The sequence below is a fragment of the Numenius arquata genome, unplaced genomic scaffold, assembly GCF_964106895.1.
Source record: "Numenius arquata unplaced genomic scaffold, bNumArq3.hap1.1 HAP1_SCAFFOLD_1762, whole genome shotgun sequence".
NCBI lineage: Eukaryota > Metazoa > Chordata > Aves > Charadriiformes > Scolopacidae > Numenius > Numenius arquata.
In genome coordinates, this window is record NW_027415182.1 from 1 (window position 1) to 10578 (window position 10578).

General features: G+C 65.2%; 1 protein-coding gene across 1 annotated transcript; it reads right to left on the minus strand.

Annotated features, from left to right (window-relative positions):
* Positions 1–483: 483 nt before the first annotated feature.
* On the minus strand, positions 484–10198 carry LOC141478463 (metal transporter CNNM4-like). The gene is made up of 7 exons (XM_074167510.1): positions 8704–10198; positions 5344–5487; positions 5111–5248; positions 4420–4589; positions 4191–4290; positions 1617–1798; positions 484–717 (listed from the first exon to the last, which is right to left on the minus strand). Exons 1-7 carry the CDS (start codon positions 10196–10198, stop codon positions 484–486), a joined length of 2463 nt encoding a protein of 820 aa, XP_074023611.1.
* Between the last annotated feature and the right edge of the window lie 380 nt (positions 10199–10578).

Sequence of the window (10578 nt, forward strand, 5' to 3'; positions counted from 1 at the left end):
GTCGGAGCCGTTTTTCCACACCCCCCCCCCCCCAAAAGCGGTGTCCGAGACCTGAAGCTCCCTGAGCTGAACGGGCACCGTCGGGTGGGGGGGGGGGGGGGGGCCCGCGCCGTCTCCGCCGCCATCCGTTTTAAATTAATTAAAAAAAAAAAAAAATAATAATAATCAGCCAGTCTGGAAAAGCAGCAGCAGCAAATCCCGGCTCCGTTTTTCCACCGCGTTGCCTCCTCTTCTCTCCTCCTCCTCCTCTTCTTCTTCCTCCTCTTCTTCCTCCTCCTCCTCCTCCTCCCTCCTCCTCCTCTTCTTCCTCCTCCTCCAGCTCAACCGGGCTCCTCCGGCCACCGCGGCGTCACCCAGGGGGACGCCCAACCTTTTCCTAACGGAGGAAAGGGTCCCTAAAAAAAGGGGTGGGGGGGTGGGGGGCAGGCGATGTCCCTCCCGGCAATGGGGGGGATGGGGGCAAAGAGGAGGGGGGGGCCGGGGTCAGATGCAGTTTTCCAGGGGGCTGTGGTTGCTGCGGCGGCTGAGGCAGTTCCTCTCGTTGAGGAGGCTGGTGGTCTCGTCGGCGGCGGGAGCGGCGGCGGCGGCGGCGGCAGCGGAAGGTTCCGGTTTGTCCGGTAAAGCCGGGTCGCTTTTTGGGGGGTTGCTGTCGGGAGATTGGGGACAACTGTCCATACGGGACGCCGTCAGGCCGTTCTGGTATTCCTGGCGGGTGATCTGCGACGGGAGAGGAAAAATAAAATAAATAATTATCCCAGAATCACAGAATCTTCTTGGTTGGAAGGGACCTTTGAGATCGTGGAGTCCAACCAACAACAAAAAAAAAAAAAAAAACAACAAAAAAAGACCACCAAACACCAAAACAAACCAAACACCCACCCACAAACAGACACAACCCAACAGTCTCGGGCACTAGAGCATGCCCTGAAGTGCCACGTCTATAATTTTCTTAAATCCCTCCAGGGATGGTGACTCCACCACCTCCCTGGGCAGGCTGTTCCAGGGCCTGACCACCCTCTCAGTAAAGTCATTCTTCCTGATATCGAATCTAAACCTCCCCTGCCCCAACTTCAGACCATTTCCTCTGCTCCTGTCGTTATTCCCTTGGGAGAAGAGGCCAACACCCACCTCTCTACACCCTCCTTTCAGGGAGTTGTAGAGGGCAATGAGGTCCCCCCTCAGCCTCCTCTTCTCCAAACTGAACATGCCCACTTCCCTCAGCCTCTCCTCGTATGACTTGTTCTCCAGACCCCTCACCAGCTTGGTGGCTCTCCTCTGGACACGCTCCAGCAGCTCAATGTCCTTCCTGAAGTGAGGGGCCCAGAACTGAACACAGCACTCGAGGTGAGGCCTCATCACTGCCCTGTTCCTGCTGGCCACGCTATTCCGGGATGGAATTCCGTTGGCCACCTGGGCACGCTGCTGGCTCACGTTCAGCCGGTTGTCCACCAACACCCCCGCCCAGAGGTCCTTTTCTACCGGGCAGCTCCAGCCACTCTGCCCCGAGCCTGGAGCGTTCATGGGGTTGATTAGGGGGTGAGGAGGGTGCGGGACACCATTGTGGGGGGGGTGTGTGTGTCCGTGTGTGTGTCCCTGTCCGTCCCCTCCATCCTCACCTTGACGAACTGGAGGTCGGTGAGAGCGCGGACGCTGAAGTCGGCCACGTACTGGGGGCCGGTGCCGGCGTTGAGCTGGTTGTTGCTGCCGCTGACCGGGGAGGAGACGGAGTCGGAGCGTTCGTGGTAGCTGAGGGAGGCCGAGCGGTTCAGGCTGCTGACGTGGGACGGAGACCGGAGCTCTGCGGGGAGGACGGGAGATGGAGGGGGGGGGGGGGTCAGCCACCCTGAAGACATCACCCCCACCCCCTCACCCCCCAACCCCAAACCCTGCGCTGAACACCCCCCGCCGGTGACACCGGCGCTGGCTCCAGTGGGTGCTCTGGGAAGGGACAACCCCGTCCCGTGGGCTCTGGGGACACGGAGCCAATCTGTGGGGGGACGGGAGGGACCAGGAGGGGTGGGGGGGTCAGCCAACCCTGCAGACCCCCACCCCCCCCCCCCGGCCTCAAACTCTGCGCTCAACAACCCCCGCCGGTGACACCGGCGCTGGCTCCGGTGGGTGACTCGGGAAGGGACAACCCTGTCCCGTGGGCTCTGGGGACACGGAGCCAATCTGTGGGGGGACGGGAGAGACCGGTAGATGGGAGGTGGGGGGGTCAGCCACCCTGCAGACCCCCACCCCCCGCCCCCGGCCTCAAACTCTGCGCTGAACACCCCCCCCCCCCCGGCAACACCGGCGCTGGCTCCGGTGGGTGCCCTGGGAAGGGACAACCCCGTCCCATGGGCTCTGGGGACACGGAGCCACTCTGGGGGGGGACGGGAGAGACCGGTAGATGGGAGGTGGGGGGGTCAGCCACCCTGCAGACCCCCACCCTCCCCCCCCCCCCGCCCCAAACCCTGCACCGCACTGGTGTTGTGCTGAACACCCCCCCTCCGGTGACACCGGTGCTGGCTCCGGTGGGTGCCCCGGGAAGGGACAACCCCGTCCCGTGGGCTCTGGGGACACTGAGCCACTCTGCGGGGGGACAGGATGGACGGAGGGGGGTGTCAGCCACCCTGGAGACCCCCCCCCCCCCCCGCCCCAAACCCTGTGCCACACTGGTGTTGTGCTGAACACCCCCCCTCCGGTGACACCGGCGCTGGCTCTGGTGGGTGCCCCAGGAAGGGACAACCCCATCCTGCGGATTTGGGGACACGGAGCCACTCTGCGGGGGGACGGGAGGGACCGGGAGGGTGGTGGGGTGGGGGGGTCAGCCACCCTGCAGACCCCCTCCCCAACTCCCCACCTCAAACCCTGCACCACACTGGTGTCATGCTGAGCAACCCCCCCCCCGGTGACACCGGCGCTGGCTCCGGTGGGTGACCCGGGAAGGGACAACCCTGTCCCGTGGGCTCTGGGGACACGGAGCCACCTCAGTGCAGCCCTGAGCCCCCCCCCCGCCACACAGTCCATCCCCCCCCCCTCCTTCCTCAGCTCTGGCAGGCAGCGATCGCTGCCCGTCACTTGCCAAATGGCCAGTGAGCCCAGAGCCTGGTGGGACCCGCAGGTCCCCTTGCCCCAGGGGACAGGGGGACCAAGGGACAGCCCCAGCCTGAGGACAGCGTGACCCCCCCCCCCACCCCAAACCGGTGGATCAGTCTCTCTGTGCGGGGTCGGGGAGGAGGCGGGGGGGGGGTTTACGGGGACGGGGGGACGTGCTCGGAAAGCCGGGGTGACACGGGAACCGGGTGCAGCAGCGGGGAGAGCGGCACCTCCTCACCAGCTGGCCACCATGGGGACGGCCACCACGCCGGCCTGCCCGGCCACCAACGTCCCCCTGCTCTACGCCATGGGGGCCGGGAGAAATCGGGGCGGTTACGGGGTGCGCAGGACCCTAAGGCCACCACCGGCGGGGCCGGGTGACACCATTCCTCCTCCTCCGGAGTCAATCGGACGCGGGGCGAGAAGCCGATGACACGGGGACAGAGCCAGGGTGGTCCGTCCCCCCCCACCCCGGGCACACGGAGCCAGACAACCAGTAGCCCCGCCATTGCGGGGAGGGGGGGGGGGGCAACGACGACAAAATACGGGGTGCTGCGTTACGGGGGTGGGGACGGCCACCCCGGGGGGGGCTGTTAATGGGGTGACAGCGGGGTTTGGCAGGTCGTGCAGCCGCAGCCATTACCTGGCAAATAACGGCCCTGGGTTTGCGGGGGGGGGGGCGCCGGGGCTGGGGGGGGGGGCCAGAGAGAGAGACACCCCCCCCCCCAAACACAACACACACGCAGAGGACAAGGTCAAGAGAACCCCCAGGGGCCAAAGCAGAGGGTGGCCGAGGGGACTTGTGCCCCCCCCCGGTGCCAGCGGTGACCCCCAGGACCCCAACCAGAGCCACGAGGGTGGGCGTCCGGCCACTCGTGGAGCCCGGCGGTGACGGGAGGGTGACCCCAAAATGGGGGCAGAGGGTTTTCGACCCCCTCCCTCAGGCACGGACCCGCTGCCAGACCCACGGGTGTCTCCCTGAGGGCAAGTACTGGCCACGCAGCACCCCCACCCCCCCCCCCCCGGGGTGGCTCGGAGCTTCCAGCGTCACCCATTCCCAGCACCCAAGCGATCGGGGCCGGGGGTGGGGGGGTTTGGGGGGGGCTCACCGGAGGGGGGAGAGGAGCTGATGGCCATCACCCCGTAATAGGAGAAAGCTCCGGCTTCGAACTTCATACATTCCTTGCCGGCCTCCACCTCCACCTTGCCCTGAAAGGGAAAAAAGGACACCGTGAGCCACATCCCGCAGCCCTTGGCAGCCTTCCTGGGGTGACGGTCACCCGAGGGACCCCCCCCCGCTCCCCAAGGTGCCCCCCCTCTCCACACCCTGCAGGGTACCTGCAGGATGAGGATGAAGTAGTCGGCCGCCTTGTTCTTGCAGTAGAGGAAGTGGCGCGGGGACTTCTTGTTCTCGTCGTCAAACTTCAGCTCCTGGATGACGTCGGAGTATTTGAGGAGCCGAAGGAGGATCTTCTCCGAGATGAAGTTGGGGGTGAAAAGCGTCACCTCTGAGACAGAAAGAGAGAGGGGACGGGGGTGGGTCAGAGCCGCGGTCCTTGTCCCTTTCCCCACCCTCCAGATGAAGGTACGACCCCCCCCAACCCTCAGGGTGGTGTCTGGGCCCCATCGACACCTTCCCCGGGGGAGAAACCCACGGGTCCAGCCCCAACACCAGCGCCAGGTCCTCAGCAAGGCCAGCCCCGGCCTTGGGGACACGCGTACCAGGCAGGGAAGAGGACATCCTGGAGGGACAGGGACCTGCTGAGCATCAGAGGCATCCCCAAACCCCATCCCTTCTCATTTTGGGGGGAAGCAGAGCGGGACAAAGACCCAAGCGTCCCAGAATTTCTCAACGAGATGATTGGAGCGACCAACCACCAAAGTCGTCCCCTCGGCGGGGGGACAGGAACAGAGCCCACGCGGCCACCGGGGACACCGAACCCAATTTGGCCGGTACCAGGGAGCCATCTGTGCCGGCGTTTCGCAGCCGAGGGGTGTCCTGACCGCCCCCCCAAGGCAAAAAACTCACCGGTGGAGAGGAAGCGATGAGCGGCCAACAGCAGCTGGGGGGACACCTTCACCTTCAGGTCGTTGACGGGGTCCTTGAAGGCTGAGAAGTCCCGCTTGTTCTTCTGGTTGCCCACCCGCTTCCTGCTGCGGTTGTCAGCTGTGGGGAGCAGGGTGTTAGGGGGCGGGGGGAGAGCAGGGAAAGAAGGGACCCCAACATGCCGTGGGGCAGAGGGAGAGAGACCCAAAACCTACTGTAGGTGTCCGACTCGTCCAGGATCTCCGACTTGATGATCTCCTCGATGACGTCCTCCAGCGTCACCAGCCCCAGCACCTCGTAGAAGGGATCGCCCTCCCCTTCGTTGTTCACCTTTTGCACGATGGCCAGGTGGGACTTCCCTGCGGACAGACACACGGATGTTGGAAGGGACAGACACACGGACGTTGGAAGGGAGACACTCCCCCCACCCAACCTGGGGCACCCCCAGCCTCCCCACCATGTCCCAACACCCAAGGATGTCACCGGGACCCTGCACCCAGAGATGTCACCGGGACCAGCCCTTCCCTCCCACCCCGAGCAGGAAACAATAAACCAGTGAAAATCTTAACGAACCCCTGGGCTGGGCACTAATTCCCAGTGTAATGACAGTAATTAAGCCCATGACAGTAATTAAGCCCATGACAGTGGCGCCTGCCAGGCTCAAGGCACCTCCGTGTCACCGTGGGGTGTGGGCTGGGCCAGGAGGGGTGGGGGGGGGTGACAGGAGTCGGGATGTGTCCCCGGAGGAGCCGGTGCCACGTCACGGTGCCGGGCGAGCGGCCGCGGGGCGATGACACCCCAACACCGAGGACGCAACCGGGAATGGGGTCCCTGCCAGGGCGGGGGGTGACACACGTCCCCCTCCGAACGTCCTCGGTGGCTCTGCCGAGCTGACCCCCGGGGCTGTCCCATCCCGGAGGACACGCTCCGGACACCGGGTCCCACGACGGCCACCCCATCCCGCAGCCAAAATATTCGGAGGGAAGAGAGCCAAGGGCAAGCGGCTACTGCCCGGCCGGCGCTGGCCACAAGAAGGCAGGTCCCTGCCCGGCACCGAGACCTCTCCAGCCCCGAATTCCCGACTCCCCCTCGCTCCGCCGGCATCACCCCACGCCGGCAGGATGCATTTTGCCTAATTCTGGCTAAATTCGAACCGCCGGCTCGCGGCGAAGCTCCTGCCCCAGCTGCCGGGCGCTCGCCGAGCCTCTCCGTGGTGTTTCTCCTGCTTTATCCCAAAATCACACCGAGCCACCGGGAAAACCTCCTGGGACAAGGAACATCCCCCTCTGCTCCGGGGGGAGAGGGAGCTGAGCGTGGAAAAACACAGTGTGCCCAGCTCAGGCTGACGCACCCCTGGGACCGGTACCCCTCAGCCTGGGGAAACTGAGGCACAGAGAAAGGCCACGTTCCCACCCTGACCCCGAAATAAGGTGCCCCGTTTGCCATCCTGCTCCGGCTCCGGCACAAATCCGCCCTCCCCGACATTATCCGCTATTTTAATTTTAGAGCCGCAGGCCCCTTGTCGCTCAGGGAAAAGCTAATTTTAGGGATGGGCAGCGCGCGAGCTCCCCTTTGTCTCCTTCTTCAGCCAACCTCGGGGCGAAAAAGCCACGCCAGAAGTTGGGGAAAAACCCCTAAAATCGTCGCTCGGGGTGCGAAGAGCCCTTTTTCCACCCCGTGTAACCCCCCCCCCCCCCCCCGTCCCGAGGGGGGGGGTGTGGGGGGGTGTGTGTGTGGTGGCTCCTCGGGCGGGGAGAGGTGGAAGGATGAGTCAGGCAGCGGTTCCTCTGCGGAGCCAAGGCTGGGCTCGGCGGGGAGCGGCCGGTGGCAAACGCAAACACGCCGTCGGGGAGCCCCGAGCGAAGGCCACGGGGCTGGGGTGGCCACCGCGTCACCCACGGGGTGGCGAGGGACCCACCCCCCCAGGAGCCACCCCCTTGGGGGGGGTGTATGTGTGTGTGTGTGTGTGTGTGTTTCCCCCATCGAAGCTACACGTTGGGGTTGCGGAAAGAGGAGGAAAGATGGGGAAAAGGCGCTGAGCCGAGCCCCAGGTGTCATTCCGGGAGCTGTCACCCCCCCGGGCCAGCCCCTGGGACACCTCGGTGGCACCTGGGGGGGTGTATGAGGTGGGGGGAGAGGTCCCTCTTGCCAAGCCCTGTGATTAGGACCATCAAAAGCTCCTCTGCTTGATTCCCCCCCCCCCCTTTTATCCTTTTCCCGGGTACGTCCCCCAGCAGCCGGGGGGAGGGCAAAGACTCCCGGAGATGCTGCTGCAGCCAGGAAGGGGGGTGGGGGGTGGGGGGGTGTCCCCCCACCCCAGGGAGGGACCTCAAAAACCAGCCCCACAAATTCCAACTCCCCCCCCTACCCCCAGCGATGAAAAAAAAAATACCACTACAGGACATGGGCGGCTTTGTAACCGGAACCAGCGTGTTTTAAATCCTTTAATAAGGATTCCTCAGAGGGAAAGCCGGTGCCAGCAGCCGGGATAACTCTAGTTCCGGCCGCTCCGCTCCTGGAACCGCTGGGTTTTTTTGGGCAAGGGGGGGGGGGGGCGGCTGCTCCCCGGCCGATATTTTAGGGTGCCGGGGAAGCGGGGTCACAACGGGTGGCAGAAGCAGAGGCGCCGTGTCCCACCTACCCCCCCCAAAAAAAACCAAACCAGCCAGGCTCGGAGCCACCAACCTCCCAAACCAAGCTCGGAGCGAGCTCTCGCCGCGGGAGGAATTATTAAATCCCCTAAATCTTGGCAAAAAAAACCCCAAACCCAACGAAACCCACCCCTGCTCTGAAACGGCAGCAAATTGCCCGGTTCTCGTGATGCCTCAGCCGGAGGGGGGGGGAATGGAAGGGGAGCCAGAGGAGAGCGTGGGGTCAGGCACGGCGTCGGGATGGCCTGGCATCACCCGGGATCTTCATTTCATCCCCTCCGGGATGCCGGCGGCGGGTCCCGTGCCGGCAGGAGCTGCGGGGAGGGCAGGAGGGTCCCCTGTCCCAGCTGGCAAAGCCCCTGTCCCCTGAGTGGGGACAACGGGCGGGGAAAATCCTTCCTCGGAGCTAAGGTGGCCTTTCCTGGTGCCGCTCCTCCTCCTCCTCCTCCCCCTGGGTTTTCGGGTGCCCTGTGAGCACGGAAGAGGCCCAGGAAGAGGGAGCCAAGCCCAAACCAGGTCTCCCAGCAGCTACTCAAGGGCCTCCGGGGCCGGTAATTAAAAAAGAAAGAGGAAAGTAAACACTCCCAAAGTGTTTCCCCCGGGGCTGGTTGCTCCGTCACCACCAGCCCGAGGAAGTTGAGGGTTTCCCTCCCCTTCCCAACCCCGTTACGCACCAAACCCCGGAAGCCCGAGGGTTTGCGGGCACCGAGGAGCTGCCCCGGGTTCCACGTCCAGCACCGCAGGCGCCCGGTCCCCTCCGCATCGTGACACCCTCGCCCACCAAACCCCCGGGGGGACCCCAGGAAGCTCCCGTGAGGTCAACTCCATCCCCCGAGGGCAAAAATCCTCCTCCAAAGGGAAGAAAGCAGCCGCACGCGCACACACACACACACACATACACACACACACCCCGACCCCCCTCACCCTTTTTGAACTCCTCCAGCATGGCGTCCAGCTTGGTGTCGTGGAAGACGACGTGGACGGGGTGGTTGTAGAACTTGGTGATGGTTTTGAGGGGGGTGCAGTCGTCGGGGTCGACGAAGGCCAGGTCCTTGACGTAGAGGATGTCCATGATGTTGGAACGCTCGTCCTCGTAGACGGGGATGCGGGTGTAGCCGCTCTCCATGATCTCCGACATAGTGTTGAAGTCCAGGATGGCGTCGCTGTTGATCATGAAGCAGTTCTGCAGGGGGGTCATCACGTCCTCCACCGTCTTGGTGCGCAGCTCCAAGGCCCCCTGGATCATGTTGAGCTCTTCCCTCACCAGGTCGTTGTAGGGTTCCGTCACCTTCAGCATCTCCACCAGCTTCTCCCGGTTGTAGACGGTGCCGATCTCCTGGCCCAGGATGCAGTCCAGGAGCTTGCTGATGGGGTAGGAAAGGGGGAACGTCACCAGCATGAAGAACTTGGTGACCACGATGGTGTTGGCGCCCACGGCCAAGCCGTGCCGGGAACACAGCGCCTGGGGTACGATCTCCCCGAAGATGACGATGCCGATGGTGGAGGCCACCACGGCGCCGATGCCGGAGCCGATGAGGTCGTCGAGGAGGATGGTGAGGGTGGTGTTCACCAACACGTTGCCCAGCAGGAGGGAGCAGAGCAAGTAATTCCCTTTCCGGCGGATGGGTTCGATCTTACGGGCGTAACGTTTCTCCTTCTCGGTGCCGCAGTTCTGCACGATGCGCAGTTCCATGGGATCCAGGGCCATCAGGCCCAGGTTGAGCCCGCTGAACATTCCCGACAGCACCAGAAGCCCGGCGATGAGGATCACCTGCAACCAGAGGGGCAGGAGCGACTTCTTCTCCTCAAGCACCACGATCCGCCCGTCGGCGCCCGCGTGGGGCACCCAGGGTCGGCCGGGCCGGCTTTGGGTGCAGAGGACGTAGGTCTTGGCCTGCTCGTCTTTGCGCAGGGGTTGGACTCGGACCCTCAGCAGGGTCGAAGTGTCTTGGTCTTCGGCGGGGCCGGGCTGGACCACCAGATCCTGCGAGCGTTCGGGGCAAGTGCCGTTGGCCACCAAAGCCCCGGCGACGGGAGCCGGCCGCAGTTCGGCGAAGGCCACCCGTTCGGCGGTGCGGGGGCCCAGCCCCAGCCCGTAGAGGCGCAGCAAGACTTCGCTGCCTTCCGTCACCCGGATGGGCCCGCGGGTGGGCGCCCCCGCCGCCGGCTTCGTGCTTTCCTCCAGCCGCATCCCCAGGATCACGCTCTCCCCCGCCGGTACCGCTCCCCCGCCGCCGGGCAGAGCCAGCAGCAGCAGCAGCGGCGGTAGCAGCGGGGGGGGAGACGACGACGACGACGACGAGGAAGAGGAGGAGGATGATGATGATGAGGAGGAGGACGACAGGGACCGGCTGCCGCCATAGCCTCGGCCGCCCCCCCCGGCCCCGCCGCCCCGCCGCCGCCCGCCGCCCGGCGCCATGTTAGTGTCTCGCGGGGCCGCCGCGCTCGCGGCAGCGTCACACGCCGCGCCACGCCCTCGGGAGCGTCCTCACGCGTCACGCCCTCCGCCCTCCCCCCTCCCCCCCTCCCCCGGCGCGCCTTAAGGGGGCGATGGCGGAGGCGGCGGCGGCGGCGGGGGGGTGGGGACCGTAATGGGGTGCGTGGGGTGAGGGGGAGTGTCCCCCGGGGAAGGAGGGTGCGTGGGGTCCAGGGGGCACTAGGACCTGGGGACAGGCAGACACACACGCACCAGGGGGGGATACTGGGACCTGTAGAGGGGGTACTAGGATTTGGGGTGGGGGGGCATTAGGACCTGGTGAGGAGGACACTAGGAGCTGTGGGCGGGCACTAGGACCTGGG